The sequence below is a fragment of the Gallus gallus genome, chromosome Z (genome assembly GCF_016699485.2).
Source record: "Gallus gallus isolate bGalGal1 chromosome Z, bGalGal1.mat.broiler.GRCg7b, whole genome shotgun sequence".
NCBI classification, from domain to species: Eukaryota; Metazoa; Chordata; class Aves; order Galliformes; family Phasianidae; genus Gallus; species Gallus gallus.
Genome location: NC_052572.1, coordinates 61,176,628 through 61,201,835, shown reverse-complemented (window position 1 = coordinate 61,201,835; position 25,208 = coordinate 61,176,628). Strand labels below are relative to the sequence as shown.

The window sequence follows — 25,208 nt, the reverse complement described above, 5'->3', positions numbered from 1 at the left end:
TGAAAACAGTACATTTTCCTCTTCATGACCTTTTTGCACTTTCCTTGAATAGCAAAAAATACAGAAAAAAAAGCTAATGTGGGAATTATAGATTACAAACACATTGTCCAAAGACTTGAAACTGAAAAGGCAAGCAGTGAAAGACTAAAGGAATATAAAATAAATAAATAAATAAATAAATATTGTAAAGCCCATCCTCTTAAAGCCCATTCCATGATTTTGTCATACATCTGGTTAGCAATAATGGTTTGGCTCACGTTTACTAAAAATGAAATGAGAAACAAATACCTAAAAGGCCTAAATCATCATTTAAATGAAATTCTTTGGCCAGTTGACCCAGTCCAATCATATACTGGCCTGTCGAAACTGGTAATATTAGCTGTTCTTTTTTAGCAAGCTGGTCTTCAACCAATTTACAAAGGAAATCAATAACGCTATTCCCATTTTACAGATAGGGAAACTGAAGCATTAGGAGGAAATGCGACTCGTCCAAGGTCATACAACAGTATTTGGCAAAGCTATTAATAAAATGTAAGTCTCATGAGTCCTGGTCCAGGGCAGTATCCAATAGTCTGCACTGTCTTTAGATCACCCTGAATAACCTTTCTTACATACAAGTTTACTTTCTAAAATGCCCCAAATCTTCAGCCCATGGTAGCTGAAATAATTCCACCGATTTCAACAGCTTAAGAACTGACTTGATGTGTATTTCACAGCTTGTTTATATGCAGTATAATGCTATGATGCCAGGAGAAGCAAATACTCTTATTAAATTAAACAAAATCCAGTAGTTGCCTTGCTTATCCTCAAAGGAGCACACTTAGAGAGCTATATGGGCTTATTTACTACAAATATAAAGATAAGAGTCTTAATTGATATGGAGAGGCTTTCAGAATCTAATTAACCTCCTAGCTACTCATTAGCTCTGTGACCTTTAGAAATAATTGACAGAATGAATTTTTTCCCCTTCATTTCATTCAGAACTTCCCCACCAAGTGACTAATCCTACATGTGCTGCAGAACCCATAGCACACCTGTAAGAACTGATGGGTTAACGTGCAGTAAACCCAAGAGCAAAACAGGACTGTGGCATTCCTCTCAGGCACAATATTCTGCCCATACAGCCTGTCTCATACATGCACTTTTTGCTGCCTGAATGCCTACTTCATCTATTCCAAACTTCTGATGTGCTAAAGATGTACTAAGTTTCAAGGAGACGTATCAGAAATTCAGCAGTATTTCATGCATCTTACCACTCTGCTGTTGGTCATGCTAAATGTCTATCAGATTCTCAATTTAAACTAGTTCTTCTACAAAGCTTTGGAAATGCATGTAGATGTGGTGCTAAAGGACATGGTTTAGTGGGCAGTATTAGTGGTAGGTGGACTAGATGATCTTAGAGGCCTTTCCCAACCTACATGATTCTATGATCCTATACTATGATTCAATGATTCTATGATTAGTTTTGTGTTTTCATTATGCATTTTTTAGAGCAAGGTGTTTTCTTAGTAAGCAGTAACAAACACACAGACACAAGCAATATTATGAATTCCACCACTCTACACAGAATCATAGAATAGAATCATAGAATGGTTTGGTTTGGAAGAGACCTTTAAGATCACCTGGTTCTAGCCCCCCTGATATAGGCAGGGACCAACATAGGCAAGGACCAGGTTGCTCACAGCCCCATCCAGCCTGGCCTTGGATGCTTCCAGGGAAGGGGCATCCACAACTTCTCTGGGCAACCTGTTCCAGTGTCTCATCACCCTCACAGTAAGGAATTTCTTCCTAATGTCTACTCTAAATCTACATGGCTTTGTATTACTTTGTTTCCTAATATCTTAACAATGAGGCATGTAAAGATGTCTCTTTGTGTTGTAAAACTAACAAGATGTACAATCTGCAGGTAGAATTTCATGTGTCTAGCAGTTCAGTACTTTCCTATGTAGAAAACGCCATTGCATTTGGCACTAGGCTCTCTTGCTGCATTCGTTTCATTCTCCCTCACCAAATGCAGGAGTACACTGGGGAAGGTGTGATCTTTGCAAAAGGTCAATTCAGCATCAGGCAGTAGTGCAATGAAGATGTGTCACCATATGGAAAACACACTGAAAAGACAATGCTAGATTCCTTAAGAAAGAATCTATAATTCTTGAATTATTTAAAAATGTGATTTCTGCTTGCGAATTAGAACTACCCTTTGTTTCCCTCCTAGTTAACTAGCAACAACAACAGAACAGCCCTAGGCTAATTAAAGTCTCCTATGGCAGCTCAGGCTAATTCTTGACATAGTCTTCACTATCATTATGAGTTCATCCTACGTGAGTTTCTCCAAATTTACCCAATTACAGTGAGAAAAGGATGGTGGGGCATTGAATGTAATGTGATTTCTATCATGCATACTGAAGGAACAGCTGCTGAGACAACAGGAAGAGGACAGAAGCATTTATCTACACTAGTAGGCACAGGATGACAGAAAAAAAATTATGCATGGCACAGCAACTGGCACGAAGTTAAGAAATATGAAAGCAAGGATGAGTTGAAGGTGAGGAGACCCTCAGAACTGGCCAAAAGGTGCTCATTTTTTCACTGAAATGTGATTAATATATTTTACATGGAGAATCTTGTTACAATATAATCATCACCTTATTTTGTGACTGTTCTTAAAACTGTTCCTCAAACAGTGACTGTGTTTGAAGTAGGGTTGTAAATTTTGTGAGGGTGAGTGAGAAAGGGGCTGAAAGGGTATGCTATGCTTCTAAGTATTCAGTGGGAAAAAAACCCCAAACAACAAAAATCACACACACACAAAAACAAATAATACCAAAAAACCCAAACCAAAACAAGTGTAGGATAATGTACAGCTGAGAAGCCAAATTATTATAAGGTCTTGTTGAAGAAAAAGGATATGACACCATATTGTAGGAGCTGAGTTCTTACTATGTGTAAGTGTTTGCACGGGAGCTTGTATTCCTTCTGTGTGTAAAAATGATTTAGAAAGAAGAAAAAAGAGAAATGAAGGATTAGTTTAAAATAGATAACTGTGAAAGAAAGAGACAAAGGCACAAAGCAGGAGAGTTTTAAGGTATGATCTTTACAAAATTCAGAGATGATCTGGCAGGTGATCAGAATTGATAACTGAAGGTCAGACAGAAAAGAGAAAAATGGAAGGAGTTTGTGTTGTTCCTCTTTTCTCTTTACCAGTGATCAGTGGTAAAGCAGAGGGGAAGTGTGGAGGTGGATGTATGTGTGACAGAAAATGGAAGATATGGTTAATGGGATGAATTTGAAAGGGCTGACCTAGTAGGAGAACTTGAATTAAATGCAGCGACCACTGAATCAGCAGGGGAATGGGAGCCAGCTGGAGAAATGGGACAATAAAAGCAGGAGGGTCAAAGAAACTGATGTAACAGGGGCCTAAGAAGAGCTGAAAGGTGGAGCAGTTAGTGAGTTGTGGAGAGATGATTTATGTGCATGTCGAGTAAGGATCAGAATATTAGACTTGGTGTCTGAAAAACAGAATCAAAAAGAAGGCTCACTAGAGATCTGCTAAAACTGAGCTGGCAATTTGACGTGAAAGTGACAAAGAAACAGGGACAGTGAGATAAAACAGACAGAAAATTTCACCTTAAATCAGCAGACTGGTGGCTTAGTTGAAGAGCAACAGTAGATTTCTGTAGCATGGCTAACACTGTAATTATATTTGCTGCCAATATGCAAAACACTTTTCTGTATTTATACTCAAAGTACGCTCCTCCAATCAAAGAGGGATGTCTTTTCTGAGCTCTTAAGTGGTGGGCTTACAGTCCTTTGGCATCACATTCTATTCTTACTGATTGCAAAGTGACAAAGAAATGCCACTGAAGTAAGTTGTACTACATTTTTATTTTATGGAAGCAAGGAGATGATATGGCCTCACATTAAAAAAGCACAAAAAATGCATAATGCATGTACTTGTTAGTTGTAAAGCTGACACTCTTGTTCTCCATTTCCTCATTGCTAAAAGGAAATCCTTGTCTGTACAATTGTGCTGATGTTAAATGACAGACCTACAAGGTAATTTTGTTTTCTGTTAAAGCAGATATGAGCTGGAGGTATTGACAAACTTCTAAGGAAAGATTGTAACTATTTGTAAAAAAAACTACTGAACCAAAAAAATGTGCGATAATTGCCTCAGGATTCTTGTAATGATTAAAAATCTTCTTTCCTTCTCAGCATACACAGGTACAACAACTCAACACAGACTCTGCTGTTTCTTGAAGTTACTATATCCAGCCATCAGCACACAGCTTTTAACTGAAGGAAAATTGAATGAAAGTCTGTGGCGTGAGTGGTTTGGTGGGTGAGGACATTAAAGTTTCAGTTTTAGGAATCCAGTTAACTCTAAACAGAAGTCTCAAAATGAATCCTTTTTTTTGCAGAACTAATGCGTATCATAAAACTGCCACACAAATTTCAATGAGACTTGCAGTAGTTGTCACTGTTGCTTAAAATGGACAAACTTGCATGCTGAATGCAAATCTTTTCTCCTTCAAGTGTGAATTAATTTTTAGTAACCAGTGGAAATTGTAAGTATATTTACTGGGTAATAACTGATACACATTCAGCTTGTAGATAATTTGTAGATGAAGAACTCAGATACACCAAATTGCACATTAATAAAATCCTTTTCGAATGAGGGAACTGCAAAAGACTATCTCAATTACATACATATTGCTTAAAAATGAAATTGTTACATGCGTAAGGGAAGTACAAACATAAAAAAAAAAAAAAAACAAGCATTAAAAAATTACACATAACTCAGTGAATTTTAGAATACTCTCTTCTCTCTTTCTCCATTTTACGTCACACCAGTTATCAGATTATATAGCTGTACGCTGAGTAGGACCAAATTTCTTGATTTGGACTATGAGAAGTATTAAAAGATACCATAATTACTGATAGCATAGTTGTGCTGTAAGTGGGAAATTAGCTAAGTGGTTAATTATGCCAAAAGTGAATAGAAATTCAATTAAAGATTTTTTCAAATTTCAAAAATTCAAATTTCCAAAAGTCTACTTAAAAAAAAAAAATCATTAAATCTATGCAGAAACCTAAGAGCACAGTTATGCCCTTTATTTTTCCATTGAAATGTAGGTGTTGAACAATCATTTAATTAAAAATGATGAGATTTAATAATACTGCCTGATTCTCAGAAGTTTCTTATTGCTCCAGAAGGACAAGATCAAAAAATTGTAAGTGTGAAATCTAGCTTTCACAAAGTTAAAAAAATTGACTACATACAAGAAAAATATGTGTAATGCAGATACTTTAACTGTTCAATTTATATATTTAAATATGTGGCAGATTCATATCCTGTATCTAAAAATATCCAAACTACACCAAATCAAGTAATTTCTCATACTGCATATTTCTGGTCCTCCATTGCATTATTGGTAACCGATATTGTTAATTATCAAGGCACGGTAATGTGGGGCTTTATTCTAAACTTCTGCCTGCACAAGAATTCCTTTGATCTTGGCCTTGGTGTGGCTTATGCATTTTGCATTGCAGATAGAACACCAAAAACCATAAAAGCAAAGCAGTCAAATGACTTAATTCAGAGCTGACAAAACAAATGGAAAAAAGACCATAAAAATGCACTTCATTGCTAGACTACTGAAATAAAAGAATGTTTATTTCAGATACGTACTTTCATTTGGCCGCTTTCAGAGCAGTGAAAAGGGATACTAACAGAATTTTGAATGTTGTCAGAAAATTATGCACTGGTATGAAAAAGTGCCCATAAACCGATACAAACTGAATCACTATTCATGGAGGAAAGGGATTTGGTAGGTGCCAAAAGTGTTCCTTGAAAATTTCAAAGCTATAATAGAATAGACATTACTTTAAATTTTATATTTTCACCCCAGTTCCTTGAAAAAACACAGTCCTTGTGGCCATTTCATTCATTGCAAACAAGTAATAAGTCTCTAGCAAGTGGCTTACTCACCCATTCCCACCAGAAATCCAGGAGGAAGAAGTAAAGATAACACAGGAAACTTTTCCTGCTAAGAATAATCTGGATTTCTGCCACTAAAAGAGGACAGGGAATTATTTTGGGGACAGATCTTGAATTCTGCTGAACAGGACATGAGCCAACCAGTGCTGGGTGACAGGAAAGGCTTCATGTCTACGTAGGAGGTTTGAAGTAAGAGAGGAAAAGAGATGATGGAGATGAGGAAGAAATTATATAATTTCTTCTTAGTCCTAATTCAAATAATTATTATTTCTTTTCCATTGTCTGAACCTGATCTTCCCCTAACACAGGAGAAAATCTGTGAAGCAGCAGAACAGTACAATCCTATATGTTGGTTTAAGGATAGACTGAAAAGTGGCGTAGATTACTGTAATCTTTGCTGATCTATTATGCTGGACTGTGACATCTTGCAACAAATGTAATGATGCCTATCATGCTGTATGCCATCTCAATTTAAACAGTTTATATGTAACCTACACACATTCTTTCTTCCACTGCTAATCACAAATACATGAATAATGTAGGTGCCAATTACGAAAGTCTCATTTTCAACAGCATCCGGATTATTTAAGAATTGCAAACTAACACCTTTAAAATCATCTGAAGTAATTTAAGTGTGTAGGCTAAGGTAGTCAATAGCATGATCAAAGTTTTATTGGTTTTCAGGACAAGACCACATCCTTCTAATAGTCACTTAGGTGCTCTGATAGAAGGACTTGTATAAGACACATAAGCCATTCTTCAGATATTACTCTGAATGTTTTGCTATTACCAAAAAAAAAAAAAAAAAAAAAAAAAAAAAAAAAAAAAAAAAAGCTGAAAGCTAGATTTATGTTGGATGGTTTGAATCTTTATGTGATTAGATATTAAACTGATTTTTCTGTAAATATTAGAGCTTAACATTGAAAAAACTTGAATTTTAATGAATAATTACCAGTAATGGTAGACACAACCTGCCCTGCCTAGTTCAATTTTTTAAAATGTAATTATAAGGTGTCTCCATCATTCTGATGGTATTTCTTTGATATTATTATCATTATATTATGGTAACAGCATTTTGTATGAGAGAGAGCTGAAGCAATATAACTCACAAGTAAACTTTTTTTTGCATTCTGGAAACCCTCCCAATTCTGTAGATAAGCAAAAATTCTAAAAATGTCACCTGAATGCCTTACAGCACTAGTTTAAATCTTTCTCACATGTCTTTTAGAGTGTATTTTTTCAGCTCCTTCTGGCTGGAGGATATTCTAACTTTTGGAGTGAGGAGACAGTGCATGCAGTGCTTTCCAGGGGGCATATCACTGGGAGCAGCCATGAGACAAGGAGTTTCAGCACGGAGGTGGTGGTAAAGGCATGGAGAGGACTCAAGAGGCAAAGCAGGACAGAAAGCTGGACAACTGAGAGCTGGCGACACCATCACAGGAGCATTTGCTGAGCATTTCAGACTCAGCAGGGTAACACAGCTCACAGAATAAATAGCATCCCTCAAGTCTCTGCTGCTCTCCTGCACATCACACATTGTCTTCAGCTCCCCCAGCAACATGCCTCCATCCGCGTTCTGCTCTCTTGCTGCTAGATCACCTCCCAGGACCATTCTATGACCCTCTTGAAAGTTTGATTGGGCCTGTCTGACTCACAGAACACAAAATCTTACCTCAACAATATCTGAATTCGTTCGACTCTCATGCGGCTCATTATACTCAGTATACTTCAGCAACACTTTGTCCATATCCGTGCTGGCATACTGGAACAGTTTGTTGGTGCTGTTGAAGATTATTAGAGCAATCTCGCAGTCACACAGAACACTCAGCTCATAAGCCTTCTTCATTAACCCAAATTTCCTCTTCGTAAATGTCACCTGGAAGAAAAGCAAAAAAGGGCTGTAAAAAATGCCCAAGTTGGGCTTTGCAGTCCTTTTTTTTTTTTGGAAATACACCTGTCTGCTGTACTCTTTGAATTAAGCAAGTTTAGAAGGAAACTACATACAAATAGAGTTTCAAAATAGAATATGTTTGTTATGTAAGTGAGGAAATATATTTAATTCTCACTGTACAATACTCAAGGTACCGGTAAAAGGTATAAGACATTTTCAAGTAGCACTACATGGTGTTGGTGTTACATCTTTCTCTGTAAATTGTTAACTCACATAGTTATGCCTTGAATGCCCTGTGCTGCATACACCTTTCCCATCAATTTCTTAAAACTGCAGCTTAGATTTGCAAAAGCGAATAGTTTGAATGCATGCAGTAAATTTCTATTATTGATAGCAATTCACTGAAATCAGTTCCAACCAACTCCTAGTTTTTCAGCAGAAGGAGTTATTTCATACAGAATTTAAATTGTGTAAAAAGATACGTTGCTCAGACAATTCAAAATAGTTTTGGGGAAATATCTAACATAACATAAAAAAATTTAAGTACATCTTATTTAATGCTTACATTTTCACGTGAAAAATGTGAAATATAAAATAAAAACACTAGTTGGCCAGCAAAAAATATCTTTGAAATATGGCCTGTTTCTATACACATGGATGTAGCATATCTTATATCCTTTTCAACGTAGATGGTGAGGAATATGAATTGGCATTTTTTAATATAAAGAACTGTGGGTCACATTTTGAAAAGATGGACTTATTGTTCCCAGTAGGTCAGCTTGTGCCCTGACACCTCATGCAAGCCGAGGTAGTACGAAAAGCATTTGTACTTGTACTTAACTATAATTTTACACAGAGACTGTTTTGATTAAGAAACACTCTGCACAACAAATACGTAAATGCTTTCCTTCCCTTCTTTTCTGCACTGAGCTTACAAGTTCCAATAAAAATGTCCATTAGCGTTTAAGCTGATAGAATTCTTGAACGTTCCCTTTTCCCTAGTAATTTTCCCTTTTGTAGTAATTTTCGGTAACGTTATTTTTTCAGATAAAATAAGGTTTTACTAAACCTATTACTAATCAAATTTAACATGTAGGAAAGGTATTTGATATAGCAAGGACAAGCACTCAACAAAGTTTATGTCTGCCTAATTCCATACTTGTTGCTTAATGACCACAAGCAGTAGTACCTCTGCACTTTAATGCTGTGGAAAGAAGATTCCTCTATATGTGGTTCATAAGACTGCTGTTTTATCTCATCAAACTCCTAATACAGGTTAATGCTAACTGTAACCCCAGCCTACCTTTAAATCCCACTAGGTCATGCCATGGAAAATGTCACCTTTAAGTATTTCTAATCCCTATTTTCTGTCCATCTCAAAAAGAGGGGGCTGTGTGCCAACACCACGAACAGTTATTCTCCCAAATGTATACTGAATGTCGCTCCTCTTATTGTCACTTCAATTTCTCTAGCCTCTGTCAAAAAGCCACTAAGAAAAATACATTCCCATTAAGTACAATTATTCAATCATTTTATAAACACATTTTACGCAGCCCTCTTCTCAAGTATGTGCAATTGATTTTAAGTTCTACCTCATCTGTCTCAATGGCTTTTGAGTTTGGGAATGAATAATGTGATAGGTAACAAAACTACATTCAAATTCTTTAAAATAAACTAGTCTTTCAAACACTCTTTTAATATTTTTCTCTGATTACAGAAGATGGCAATGTATTTGTTGAAAAACATAGATATATATTTAACAATTTTGCAGAAGTCTAACATACGGAAAATAAAATGGACAAACTCAACATATTTTTCTGCAACTAAAATGCCTTTCAATCAACTTTTTGACCGCAGTGCTGTAGGTGGAGTGTCTCTATACAGTATGGTTTCTGTTGCACGTAAACCTCAGAATTTAGCATGTTACAGCTTCTCACCATCAAAGAACACTCCAGCAAATATCTTTAAAGCCACTGTTTGTGTTTACTGTTAGGTCTCCTGAACATTTAGAGTAACCACACAGCTGTGCTGCATAGCACATACTTATTTCATAATACTTATCACCAGAATAATACTGGCTTGAGATCCTTTTTGTGGAAACTGAAGAAAGAACAAGAGATTAGCTAGATACTACTTTTTTTTTCTTCATTTTTTTAAAACATATTTTCGATTTCTCTGAATTTGATTTGCTATTAACTCCCTGATCTTTGTAACAGTTTCTAAATCTATTAGAGAATGATTTATGCAACTAAATGCACTAAAAACAACAGCATCTACAACGTTTCTACAGTAATCTGCAATTTTACTTTTTTAATATACAATTCATTATTGCATATTTATACATATATATAAAAATATATGCAACAAATGTATATATGTGAAATTACCATGCTATTGAAACAGTTTCTGGTATGATTCAACTCGTACTTTTAAATGTATAATGGAAGGTCAGTAGCTTCAGGGAAGATTAAGAATATTCCTCAAGCTGTTTAGAAACAACTGATCTTTTTGCATACTCTTTTCTGGGCAGCTACACAAGGAAGATGAATATACTTCTACAGTGTTTTGGTGAGGAGTAGAAGCAGACAGTTACCTTATTACTTAATTTTGGTCTTTTGGTCTCAGTTTGTTAACCATCAGCTATGTTAACCGTACTCATCCAACCTAATAGTATCAAATAAACATTGTCCAAGGTAAAAAACAGATAATGTTCCGGTATTGTAAAAACTTTGCAAAGTGGTAAAAAAATAGTAAAACATATTTAAAGCATTTAGAATTTTTTTTTTTTTTTTTGTGTCTAGGTAGAAGGTAGTGTGAAATCTGCTCCTAAGATGGTCTGCCTGCATTTACGAAATTTACTTTGACTCAGCACTGAGAATGAATAAGACAGACACAATTCACATGACATAAGCTTCTGACTCACTGCAGCTAAAGTACCAAGAGCACAAGTGGTCACACAGTCACTTAACTATTCTATGCTGCATTGAAAATTCACAGTCATGATGGTATCGTATATCATTAGTGTCATTTTGTCATTTGACATTAAGTGCACTAGTGACACTGAAAGTAAACACACATCCAGTAAGGCAATTCTTCAACATATTTTAAAAAAGTATACTAAAAAAAAACAAAAACAAAAAAAACAACCAAAAAACAAAACAACAACAAAAAGAAACAAAACAACAACAACAATAATAGTAATAATAAAACAGCATGCATTTTGACAGTATTTGCTCAATACTTAACTTTTTTATTTTTTCAGTGGAAAGAATCCAATCACTTTAGCATTCTTTCTCACGAATTTTAAGATATGGCTAATTATGCCTGCTGTCTCAACCACTGATAGTCTGCAGGTCTTTTTCAGTTTACAGTTTTTCTGCTTTTTAGGAGAAGGACAGGCTATGTATGAAGTCCTCTTTTTTTGGGCTACTATATCTTATAATGGTAGTATAAGAACAAATGGGAAAGAATACAGAGTGGAGGGAGGAAGTGGAACAGATAAGAGAACAGCATTCAACTTTTTAAAACCTTTTTTTAGTACATATATATAAAACAAAAGATTCGAAACTGTGATACCATTTTTAAATACTTTTATGAGGCTTTTTAAAGCATAGTTGTAGATGTATTGCAGAAACAGCAGGGTGTAGAGTGTACCACATTACCCTCTGCAACGTAACAAAAAACCCCATGAATTCCAACCCTGCACAAAACAACCTTTCCAACCCTTAGGAAAAAAGCTAATTTGCTACTACTAGTTGTCTTCACATAGTGAAGTAATAGTTTACTTTCTTATTTAAGGGTCATTTATAAAAAAAATTAAAACTGTCCTCAAAGCAGGAGTAGTGTTACTAAATTCTGCAGCATTTTTGTGGGCAAAGAAGAATAAAAGCTGGTGACTTTAAACACTGTGAGCAAATTAAATACTGATTTTAAGTATTGGGAAAATTGAAAAAAAAAATGTGATGAACCAAACTTTGAACTTCCTTGATATAAATCAATGTAAGCTTTTAATGCATTTTGGATTAAATTCTGGCTAACGATGAGAACTACAGTATGTGCTAAAAGGTAGGCATTGACAAAAGAGGATTGTTAAAAGGACATTTTTCCACTTCAACTCTGGCTCTTCTTCAGTACCATGGAAACACCTCTCAACTAGCTCTTCAAGCATAAAGCTGCAAGAGTCTTCTGATGGATGTTTCATGGACTAGTCACTGCAGTGTCTGTGAACGGATTTGTAGACAGCCTGAATCCACGGCTACATGAGCACACACTGTGCTATGTTACATTTTGTCAATAATTTGACCCAGAGTCAGAATTTTTTCTTTAATCCCTAGTAAAAGAAAATTAATAAAACTATAGGCACTGGAAGATATATATATATACATATTTAATCATTAGAATTAATTCATAAATGTGCTGAAATATAAATTCAGATATGGGTGCATATGTCCACATGTGAATGAGTCCATCTCATTTTTCAGTCCAGGTACTTTTAGACTAAATGGTAGTAGCAGTAGTAGTACTCACAGGCTACAGTGTTTATTTGTCTAAACCTTCAGCAAGAGAAGATCCTATACATGCTAATGTATCAGTGGAGAAAAAGAACCAGTCACAAACACTTCCATTTAATGACTATAGTCTTGAGGACACTTTATTTATATGTTTATTTTAATTCAAGACCTTCTAGTCCTTCTTCTGATATCTTAGACACTTTGAAAGTCTGATTTTTGGATGACTGAGCTATTACACCAATGTCACTCTGATTTCTCTTCATTTGTTACTAACAACCATAGCACATGTGTTAATGTTTTCTGTTTTGAAAGTACAAGCTCTGTGATCTTTCCAGCCATTCTTCCCAGCCAATGGCAAAGTATCAGTGTTCTCCTTACTATTTCAATTATACTGATAGATAGCTGCTGACATAGGAAAATGAGAGATACAGTGAATTAGCACATAATGCTTCCCATATACATTTCCTGCCATTAAACATATGAGTAACTAGTGAAAAACAGGGACAATTGCATAGAAGTATCAGATACGGATACTGCCTGGTCAAGAAGAAACATGATTCTCTTCATCTTTATTTCATCCACAATATCTAAATCTTCTACACAGGAGCTAGATCAGTAACAGTAGATAAAATGTAGGTGACAAATAGGTGGTACCATGTGAGCCTACCTAAACTTAAACACAGAAAAATGAAGATAGCCATGTATAAACCAAGAGCCTACTGAATAAAATGCACCACCAGGCTTCATATGCTGAAAACCCAAATAGAATCACAGAATGACTTAGGTTGGAAAGGACCTTAAAAAAATAACTATTTGAGAGGTGAAAGCTTTTCGTCATATTCTCTCTCTTATTTGACTTTTGTTTAGAACTGTTTGTCATATGACAAGGCTCATCTGCAACACTCTCAACAGCAGCCCTGACTGGGACTGGGAAGCATCACCAGTGTAGGACTCACTCTAGACAAATCTTCCTTTATGCAGTGCCTGGCACATCGTATTAAATGAAAGGCCCTTTAAAGAGTATTGAAGAACCCTTCAGCAGCCTGCTTCCACTTTCTTGTAACCCTCTACCATAACGAGCAGGGATGAGACAGCAGTGATTTATGCTGGTAAAAGAGCTATTGTCCTGGAAAGCCTCAAGCGTATTGAGCTATGCCTTGCTGAATAGACCACTTAAAGAGAAGTTCTAAACAGGATGCCCTTAAATTATGGTTACAACAAATAAAGTGTTCATGATCTGTATAGAAAAGAAGGTTTTGTACCACTTTGTTACTCCCTATTTTTATCATATAAAAAACATAAAATAGTGATATCGCTCAGTCTACTCAAATCCTACACATGATGGTGGATCTCAAATGATTTTTTCCTTTGTAAATCAAGAGAGGAGGGATAACTGGGAAGCATGTTAATTAATGGATGATACAGCTACTCATAAATTAGTAGGCTATGTATTATCAGTATGCTTCCTGCTTTAAATTACAAGTTAAGGTCTAAAATCAGACAAGGATGCAGGAATAACAATGGTTAACCTCTGATACATCAGTTCCTTTTATTGAATCTGAGAGATAAGACTAAGTTCCTTACATACAGATACACACGTGTACATTATAGGTAAAGACATATTAATGAAAAAAGATCTCCATCACAGACACAGTAGCTGATAAAATACACAAGAAAACAAACTTCTTTTTTTAGTGTGCTATCACCAGTTTTGGCATGTCCAAATAGATGTTTAGAGTAAAAAAACATGTTTACTAGTTCTGTGCTGCTAAAATGTTCATAAGGTAAAGGTCAAAGAATATTTCTTTCCCTGCTGAGCAAATGGTCAGGAAGCACATTTGTCTGCATTTCCTGTCATAACAGGAAGAGTGTAACTTCTTCCTCTCCACAATGGCTTCAGTTCTACCTCCCACCTCCAGATCTTTCTCCCTTAGGGCTTTCCAAACCAGTCCTTGCAAGACAGTAAAGCTGTGCTTGTCTGTACTCTTTTCAGCTCTGCTATGCTGGCAGATACTTCATTCAGTACTGCACTCTTTTTACTTAGGTTTCTTGCTCACACTTCAGATTGAACGTAATTTGACCTAAATATTTACCTTATGCTAATTCACTCTAAATTATATTCAGAACCTACATTTGTAATACAAGCACACTTAACCTTAGATATAATACACTCTAGAAATTCATGATTCAGATCAGCAGCTCCCTTCTAAGATTCTTTCTTTTGCAGTTTCAGGTAACGTGAAATAGGCTGTGTCAGTCTTATATAAATAACTATGGTTTTGAAGTGATGAAAACACGGAGTGTATTCCTTGCTTTTGGAAGCCTAACTTTACCTCTGGGGGGGGGAAAAAAAAAAAAGTAGGGCCTAAATGTAGTCCTAAAATATGAAGGATATACTTTATTGTGTGCAATTTAATGCAAGCACAAGAGATGATTCAAATACGTAAAAGATAAAGGGCATGCCATATTTTAGACAAAAGTTCACTGGGCAGAATGATATTTAGTTGCTCAGTTAAATGTCTATGCTTTTAACATTCATTAACGTTATGCATTTCCTGGGTGAAAAAAACCCCCACAAAATCACAGATCCTGAATAATATAAAGATTGAAAATATCAGGAAATTGGTGGACAGAAGTTTCCTGTATAGCTTGTGTTCATGTTAACACTAATATGCAATGCTCTTCTCTGTTTCTACAGGGAAGTTTCTGATTCAGCCAATAGTCTCTTTCTCTTTCCTTTTAAACAGACCTGAAGCACAGATAAAAATAGATGCATGAGGCTGAAATTAGTTTTGAAACTAGCTGCATTAGCTATCAAAGTCAGTAGAACAAATCTAGGTCTTCCTGCAAATGATCGTTTCCCTCCAGGATATTCTTCCTCTGTCCCATAAACTCTCTATACTTATCTGCTTTTATTTGTTCTCTATTGAGCTTGATAACTGCAGCAAGTGTTGTTTCATAATTTTACAGATTTTTTTGAATAAAAAAAAAAGATAGAAAGTTATATTCAGGAAAACAATATTGCAGTATCCCATAGGATTACATAGACATGATACTTTAAAAGGAGCATTTTTAATATTCAAATACCTTAACACTGAAGCATATATTCCCTATGGTGTTTAATAGCACTTTAGCCCCCAGCTTACAAACTGAAAGATTACAAACTGAAAGCTTTAAAACTTTCAGTGTTCAGTTTTATACAGTGAGGTAAGCTCAATCCAGTTTTAACTATGACCCTGTCAACAACATGCCTCATAAGCAGGAAAAAGAAAGGCAGAACTAATGGCAAGATGATCAGAAGGACTGCCACATAAGAACAGATATTTCTGAGTGCAAACTGGAAAAACGAGCGTACTAAAGTCAGAGGGTGTTCCTGACCTGATACTAGAACGTCATTAGGTCAATTAGCTTTCTTTCCTGGGTCAAAGTACCTCTGTATTTAGCCCACAGACTGTGGATTTAACATTTTGTAAGTGACCTTGTATGATAACAATAATACAGTATCACAATTTCATTACACCTATTTATTTTAAGCCCTGCCTGAACTGTTGTGAAGAAGTCTCAAATGATCCCTGTCCACAGCAGATCACAAAATGCCCTCCTAAAAACGAACAAAATATTTTAAACTGATCAAAAACAAATAGGAAAAAAAAAAAAGACTTTTCTGAGTGGAAAGCAAATTCTACTTCGTATGTTGGTGATGATAGAGCTACTTGATTTTTATTTTTTTTTTTTTCAGTTAAGAGATCCCAAGAAAATAAAGTTCACATATGGTTTTTTTTTTTTTTTTTTTTTTTTTTTTCCTTTTTTTCCCCTCAAGCAACCTGTAATTCTTCACAGCAGCCTCCTCCAATGTGCTCAGTAGCAATTCCTGCACAGTGAACATGTGGTAGCCAGGAACTTCCAACATCACATATCAGTGCCAATGCTTTTGATTATCAGTTCTGTCACTGGTGCAAGGAATAACATGCATACATGGGCAAAGCTACTGTAACTTCATGAGCCCAAGCAACATATTTACAAAACTATATTATCCAGTGTCATAGTAGAAAAAGAAAGTATCTGGTCACTGATAGTTTATGATAGGATATTCTTGAGAATTTTCATTTACGTTTAAAACCATTATGGTAACAAAAATAATCAATAAACATATACTTTAGCGCTTGGACTTATTAATACTCCTTCTCCATCTGGCAAGAAGCACAGCAAGAAAGAATGTTTTAGATGGGCATTTCTGAAAAACTCTCAACTGAAGAGAATTTTAAGTCAGTTACAGAAGATTCAAACATCCTTGCTCCCTCTGTCATGTAGGGCCAAGAAAATCCAATCCACATGAAGCAACAGATAGAGCCAATCCACATGAAGCAACATTACATTAAAAAATCCAAGTAGTTAAAAGGTTGAGTTCTATGCTCATCAAAGTCAATGACTGAGTGCTCATGCAGTGCAGAGGTACAGGACTGGACATCTAATGTTTAGGTTGCAGAAGTTTAACATACACTAACATCTTCAAGTTTCGAACAGATTCCAGAAAACTGCAGTTTACACCCTGTGTTGCACGTTTCTATGAGATTTGCAGCCAGTGACATATTACTCTTTTGAACAGTTTCAACTTACATTTATTACCAGTATGGTCACTAAAGTAGACAAATCCAGTCAACTAGGCTTGCTCTAGAGGTACTCTTGAAGGGAGTTCAGCACTCCTTTTGTCCTCCCCAGTCCACTCCAACATGTATTTTGAACAGCAGGTAAGTCTCTTACCACAACAATCAGTAGTGTGGAATAACACAGTAGTTTTACTGAGAAAACTAGTACTCCATTCGATGGTTAGCATGAAGAGCTAGTTAGGACAATGAGCAGATGATTAGTAGAAACGTGAGAACAGAAATAATCTTCCACAGGACTTAAGCAGCTTAAGTTCTTTTGTACAAACTGTGTTATCCAAATAGATTCACCACTGGAGTGGAGAGGACAGAAAAATTCAACTTTTGGTGCATCTTCTGGTTTGATAAATGCTCCTCATGTTTCTCTGCCGAATTGAATTCACATGCTTGAAGGCAGCTGAGGATGCACAGTCTGTGTATATCATATTCCAATCTAACATGCCTTGTACTGTGAAACCACAGTATTTGAACTTAAATAACTATGAGGCATTTCCAAGTCAACAGATTTGCTGCTGTTCCTGTGAACATGTTAGGGACAGGTAATAAGGAGGCAAAACCCACAGGCTCATAAACTGAATAGTTCTTCATCTTTGCTCATGGAAGTGGCGTTACAAATAAGATTTGAAGAACTGTGTTTAGTGTGGCACCTTAATCAAGATCTTGTAATAAATATGTATATATATATTCTGTGCAACCTGTCATCTGGTTTGTGCATAGTTAGGCTTGTGAAACAGTAAAAAATATAAATAAGGCAAAAAGCTATTAGTGAAAATTCAGTTGTGTTTAACCACACATGTATTGCTAAAACCGAAAAGCCTGAGACTCCAGTCCAAATGAATTAGTGGAAATCTTTTCATTGTTTTAATGGAACTTTAAATTAGGGGAATATATGCAAAGAGGATAAAACCAGTAGAAACACTTTCTAAACTATCTTTCAATATATTAATAGAAATAAGAAACAGAATCAAGACAATTATACCATGTGGAGGGTAAAGTAATGTAAATCTAGGTCTTCAGCCTGACATCATATCTGACTAAATGATGACTGTTATAAAACTAATAAGATAAACACTTTCTGCACTACAGTATTTTTTAGCATTCTGGTATTTTAGTTTTATTGATAATAATTAGTACTGAATGTGGGTGACAGAGCCTTGAAGCTCTACTCTGAATGACTTGAAACACTACCAGTATGCATTTTAAAAGCAAATCTAGCCTCTTGAAAGACTTTTTTTTTTTTTTTCAAAACTGGGGAATAAGTTCTCCATAAATTCTGTATTTGAGTAAACATATTGCCATAACATTAATAACAGCAAAGTCTGTAGCAACATTTACAAAATGATAATTTGTATGCGCTTCAAAAAGAAAACCTGGCAGCGTGGGAAGTTCCAAACAACTAGTGTCTTAATGTTTAATGATAAATGCAGTTCAATATTTAAAATCCAATTCCAATTCCATGCTATAAACCAATTAAAACAAATACAGTGGTGGATGTTGATAGAATTATTGCTTTTTGGCTTGGCCGACGGCAATAGACAACCTTTAGGGAAAACACAGAATATACCCATCATAAATATTGTTTTTCATTTTAAATGTGATTTTATGCTGCGAGCATGAGTGACTACTTAGGCTATAAGCTTTAAACATGAGAGGAAAAATACTTAAAAATTATGATTCACTGTTATGGTTTGAATTTTAAGTTATAATAAAATCATTAAAGTCTATGGACAACATAATCACGTCTTAAAAACAACTTGTGAATATGAAGAAATTAAGAGACCAAATGAATAGTATTAAGATATCGATAAGTCAGTATCAAGTTCTTTAAAGAAAGCTACTGAAGGTTACTGTCAAATTGCAGGCACATGTATGAAGAATGCTTATCAGAGGGTTAAATAATTTTATGGAGATCTCAGAGTTGTGAATCTCCAGTTTCAAGAAAACATCCATTTATTTATTTCTTTACATCAAATGCAAACAGCGCTAGCTTCTTACAGACTTTATTTAAAGATGCCAATTGTTGAATTTTCTTTTCCTGAAATCAGAAAACAACTTTCTCTAATTTATGATCAAATTTTAACTAGTAGAGTTAGTGTTGATAATACATGATGACTACTCAGCCATTTCATCTAAAACAGAGGTATTAACCAATAGAAAAGCTATCACCTTTGAATCACTTACTAGAGTAAGTCACCCTTTAAATACAATATTAATCACCAGTATTTTTGGTACTCACCTGTCTGTTACGCTCATCCATAATCCTTGTAATCTGAATCTTTTTTCTCCCCATAGTCCCCGTTTTTTTTTCTCTCCTTCTTCCTTAAAATTATGTATTTTTCCCTTCTCTTTTCTTCCTCTTTCCTGTTTCCTCAAAACAAGCCTCCTTCTTCAGCACTTGCACTATTCAGTTCACAGTCCCCTGCATCCGTTCCTGCTAAACACAGAAAGGAAATAGAATGTTACTACAAATTGATAATGAGATGAAAGTTGTTATATGGAGCCAGCAACATGTCCTAATTATAATTTTATTGCACAAGTAAATTTTAATACATTTTTACTGCATCTAGAAAGTAAGTATCTCAGAGAGACATAGTAGTATAATTCAAGGTTTTCGGCTTATGAATAAACCCACCAATACATCAAGAAATGAAAAGGACTAAAATTCATGTCACTGAAACTTTAACAGAATTAAATATCTCAAGTTTTAAATATCACTCACTGCAGTAATATGAAAAATTACCTAAATCAGAGAGTTAATGAACCTTTCTGTACCTATGTATGCTAAGTAGGCCAGCTAATTCATTTCTGAAGGGAAAACAATCTTGTGTTTTGACAGCAGAGGTGATAATGTCCCTCATTATGCAAATAGGATGGACCTTTATTACAGTGTTATTTGATATATGAGAGATGTCAGCTAGTTTAAATCCAACTTTTTAAACTTTATTCTTTAAGAATGTAGATTACTGCAAGCATTACTGAACATACTGGAGAAATTGTGAGTGTGTTTTCTCTCATTTCATTTCAACATAAATTCCAAAGGGTGCTGACAAATGATTTATTAGCAGCAAATATGTTCATCTCTCCTTGTGAAAACTCTTGCACCAGAAGCCAAGCTATGAAGCACAGAACAGTGAGGACAGATGATAAATTAAGGATGTTTGGAAAAAGACTTTCACAGTTTCAGTAAGGAACTGATATTAGCTCCCTGAACTTTACAATACCGATATTGTCGCAAGTGAGGACTGTTAGATATGATATATAAAAATACATGATGCAGTAAGCACTCCTTGTTTCACCAAATGTCATTAAGTCACATATCTGTTGAGTAGAAAATATTTTTAACAACAACAACAACAAAAAAAACCAAAACCCTCAACTTGATAAAAAATTAAGAAAATACATAAATGATGTTCAGTATAGTTCTAAAGGACAAGGTGCTTTTTTTTTTTTATCTTTATTTGAGATACTTTTATGTTTACATATTCTGAAGAACTTAGAGTTTTTTATAATGCGGAAAAGAGAAAAAAATAAGATTCATTTAAAATGACTTTTTATGTTTCTTTTTTTCCTTTGTGTATTAAAAGTATTATGTTGGGAATCAAAATTTAGTAAATTAAAAACAGAGGCTGTTGTCTTCTTATTTATAAAGGTCATGGTCTTGCACCCAACCAGATAAATTCTCTCAATATGTTATGTAACATTAAACCAATGTCCTGGGCATTTAATCCATTATTTGGCTCAGACTCAAAGCTAGTGAGGTAGAAAAGCTAGACCTCACTCATTCTGATCTTCAGTTCTCTCTTTGCATACATTAAACTTTAAGCTGCTTAGTGTTTTATCACTCCAAGAAAAAAAATAAATTAACAGGCAAGCAGTCAGTCTGAGCTTTCTAACTAGCTGTTGTAATATAATTAATTTGCTGGGCGAGATAGATTTTCAAATATATGACTTACTATCTTTCTGTCCATTAATGCCTTTGTGCTATCTTTTAGGCAAATTTATGCATGCCTAATTCTTTACCATAACAGAGAATATGGCATGTAACATGGAAAAATTTATACTGCCAATTTTATAAAATGTAAAGGATGCAAAATTCTTGCTGCTTTTAAACTTTTTAAAATAGATCAATTGTTTAAAAAGACACGATGGTACTTGATCATATTTACAACAACAACAACAACAAAAAATGAAAGCCCAAAGCTTTGAAATGCACTGATCACATGTATTTCTTAAACTTTTCTTCTAAACAAAGCTAGAAGACTGTCTTATCTGATAGTGTTGACAAACAGAGTCTATTTTCAGAAACAGCCTTAAGTTTCCTCAGACTGGGTTTCTTTCCTGTTTTTCCTGTAGTCTTACCTCTGATACAAAGAGCAACTTAGAATGGCGTTTCCCATGAACATTCAGGACCCATAGGAGTCTAAAAGGCTTTCTTGTCATGGTAAGCCAATACACTAATCCACAGCAAATGCATATGGAACAATTTCCTCTCCTTTCATTCAGCTGAAGCCAGTGACACTATCGGCTTACAGCACTATGCCTGCCTAAGCTCTTATTCACTTCAAGGTGGAAGGTCAGGATGGACAGATTAGAGCAGTGGTGACAAGGTTAGCAAGGATGAGAGCTGCTTTGCAGATCAAGATGCTAATGCTGAATGAGTTTGGAAAAAATCACTGAATGTTGCAAACATCGACCAGGAAGGACAAATCCTAGTGAAGGAGCAATGTCGAGTGTTCTTGTCACGCTCTTACCAGTTCCACATTTAAGACCAGTCTTCAAATAGCAAAAGCATATACAGAGAGCTTGAAGTCAAAACAGTTAAAATACTTGCTTTCTGAAGTTGATGAACTGAATTCTGTTTTTCACTATCTGGAGTAATCTACTAAATATGCTAGCTTTTTTTAATTGGAAGCATGGATATGCAAGAAAGTAAAAGCAAAGGAGAGCAAAGATGGTTTAGTTATTAAATATAACTGTACAATCTGAGAGACAGTGAAGAAGAAATAATGTGTTAGATTATCTGTATCCAACATATAATTTGCAAAGAAATTTAATTTTACTTAAATAGGCAGCAGGTTATGTTTTCTTGTATTGATGAAAATTTCCTCTCTCTACTTGTTCTATTTTGCATACTAGTCTAATTTCAAATGAAAGATATTCAATGGGTTTAGAAAATCTCTGTACTTTTTAACATTTGAAAAAATCTGCTACTTTTCCTGCTACTAGAAACAGTATGGGAATGCTGTAGTTTTCTGTATATCCGTCTTTATTATTTATAAACATATATACATACCAACATATACTACTTCACATGCTATACTTAATATGTATTTGCCTATAGTTTTATTCACATCATTAGTAAACACATTTGCATGCATGCATAGATAGAGAAGATAGCTGGACTGATTCCAAATCAATTGGTTTCAGAAGTGTGAATCATCATGTCAAATTCAAGGGTTATAACCCTCAAAGGCTGGTGACTTCTGAATCTCACAGAATGTAAAGAACTCCAGAGATCAACAAATCCCCATAGCTGTCTTAGGACTTCAGCAATGCTCCTAACACTTCTTGAAATTTCCTGCAGGATTAAGCATTACAGTACTAAGTATTCAAATTTTCCATTAAGTGCTAATTTGCATTTCTCTAACAAGCACACAAGCTAGAAAAGCTGATGGTACTGCAAAACTCAAATAGTACTTTCAGGCTTTCATTAAATCAAGACAATGTAAAAAGGAACTTAAAATAATTCTAGTAACTTTGCTGAAGTAACCCTCCACATAAAAGAAAACTTCCAACTTAATGACATAGTTACATGCAATAAGTCTGCACTTAGAGAATCACATAGTTACATGCTATGGAGTCACAGCCTTCAGCGTTTTTTTCTTTTTGCAAACCCAAACATGGAAAAAAAAAAAAAAAGAAAAAGAAAAAAAAGAAAAATCAGACTGCTTACAAAAAGAGGAACTTCATTTTTGGCGGGCCTCTGTTCACTATATGATTTGGCAAAGGAAGTGATAGCTGTCAGAAGATTGATCTGAGCCTTGAGAAGGGAAAAGAACTAATGGAGAAATGCAGCAGATCATTCCTTTGACTGCTCCTGTCCCTCTTTTGAACATTCAGTGCACAGACATGAATGCACACATGCACACTCACTATCCCTTCTCTGCAACTCAGAAGAATCTTGGTAGAATGGCAGGAAACACGCACAGAGTGGTCAGGGAAGGATATGATGTCAGCAACCACGAACAATAAAAGGTGTAAAGGTGCTTCCTTCCCTAAACTGTTCCAGAAGTGCAAAATGGGAACCAAAACTCTCCACTTCCTTCTCTGAGCACAACTGTCTGAATCTGCTTTGCTGCAGCACCCCAGACAGAGTTCTTTGAACAACTCCCATTGGGGGCAGTAAGGCTTATCAAAACAGGAGACTCTATTTAATTTAAAAACAGGAACAAATGGGCAGAGAAAAGCACTAAGTGCTAGGGTTTAGTATTTTCCCCGTTGCTTCACAAAAGAGATAAACTTTCTATATAGATGTACCAGTTCCATGAAACAGTTTACATTCTGAGTGGATTAATTAGATAAAAACTAAATAAAAAAAACAAATCTTATTATAATGATATAAGGAAGCAAACAACAACAAAAAATGCTGTCCCCATTCTCTTACATAACTTACTTCATAGAAGTAAGTCACTTCAAAGGCCTATCAAATCTTTCTAAGCAAACCTTTCTGTTGCGTCAAATGAGTTTTGAATCAGATTATAAACAAAAATCTAAATGCATTAATAATACATCAGCTGCTTGTCTGATGAAAAAATTGCTGTAAAAAGGGCAACATAACTACTAAAATACACAGCAGGGAATACATAATCAGTCACTGAAATGTTACTTATAAAAGACCCACCTGACCAAGTCCCACATGCAGAAAAAAAGTAGTAAAGAAACAATTGGGCATGATGCATCAAATAAAGATCATTTTGATTTTGTCATCCTGAGTCAAATAAAGTTTCAGTAAATAGAAAAAAGGTGAAAGTAGCACTCATCCCACAGAGGTCAGCTGATGTTACATCCAGGACAGAAGTAGTCCTTCACATATAATGTGGTTTGGTTGCATAGTCATTACCGAGGATGCAATTTGGCCCATTAAGAGAAATACTCTGATAAAGTTAAATATATCATCACCACAGCAATGTATCAGCAGAGCAGAAATTGCACAATTTACAGTACAGTAATCCATGCAGAAAGCCATGCAGCAAACGAATCTCTGTTGCCTTAAGGTTTCAAACATCTGCACACAGCACTCTGATTTAGAATTTAAACACGATCTTATGGCCAGACAGCCATATTAAAAGATGCGTAAGGGAGTGTTCATTTTAATCTACCAAATTCAACTCCCAAGAGACCAAGCATTTTACTACAGGAAGTATTAGGTATTCATTTCAGCCAGAATGGTCATAATGTAACAGATTAAATACTACAGAATACTGGAGACAGAGCATGTCAGACTGGAAAGGCTGTACATAGAGAATACATTTGTAATCTCTAAGTACCAAAGTTCGTTCATTTTTTTCATTTATCTAATCTGAAACAAAAGGGAACTTTGGAAAACTAGCACTGCCTGCTTCTTAATTTATGGTGTGAATTTAATTTATAACGGAAAACAATTCAAGGGCAGTGATGTTCTGCATAAAGCCAGGACTAAAAGGTCCAACAGCTTGCAAACTGCAAAGTCAATCTCTGCATTTTAAACAGCAAGGAATGTATTTAAATCTTGATTTTTTATTTTATATATCTTTATCACTTACACTTGTAATTTCTTTATATTTATGCCCACTTATAATATAGTCATTTTCCTATTACACTGAGAATGTAGAGATGAATTTCAGATAATTCCTCTTTCAGCCAATTTGCTGTTCCGTAATCAATGCCACTAGCTGCATGCCTAGAAGGAAGAGATACGAGAATATCTGGCATTTAAAATTTTTTAAACTTGGAGTTTCTGAAAATTAGTTATAAGAATACTTCATCTCCCTTGAGTCTGACAGCTGTGGTCACTGTAGACTATAATTCAAATATGGTATAAAGTTATCTCACAGAGCAACAATTCATACAGTACAGGTAGAACAGTTTCAGTTGCTACGGTT

At 35.1% G+C, this 25,208-nt stretch overlaps 1 protein-coding gene across 11 annotated transcripts in view; it reads right to left on the bottom strand.

The window, feature by feature from the left end:
- MEF2C (myocyte enhancer factor 2C) overlaps window positions 1-25,208 on the bottom strand; it is a 137,238-nt gene that overhangs the window by 57,211 nt on the left and 54,819 nt on the right. For 9 of the 11 annotated variants that reach the window (XM_046905690.1, XM_025144791.3, XM_025144794.3 and 6 more), the window contains 2 exons: window positions 19,304-19,501; window positions 7,674-7,877 (listed from right to left, as the gene is read on the bottom strand). In XM_046905690.1, the coding sequence (XP_046761646.1) occupies window positions 7,674-7,877; window positions 19,304-19,357 (258 nt within the window). In that variant the 5' untranslated portion in view covers window positions 19,358-19,501. The remainder of the gene's footprint in view (window positions 1-7,673; window positions 7,878-19,303; window positions 19,502-25,208) is intronic. The other 2 variants (XM_046905691.1, XM_040655948.2) reach the window with 1 other exon arrangement.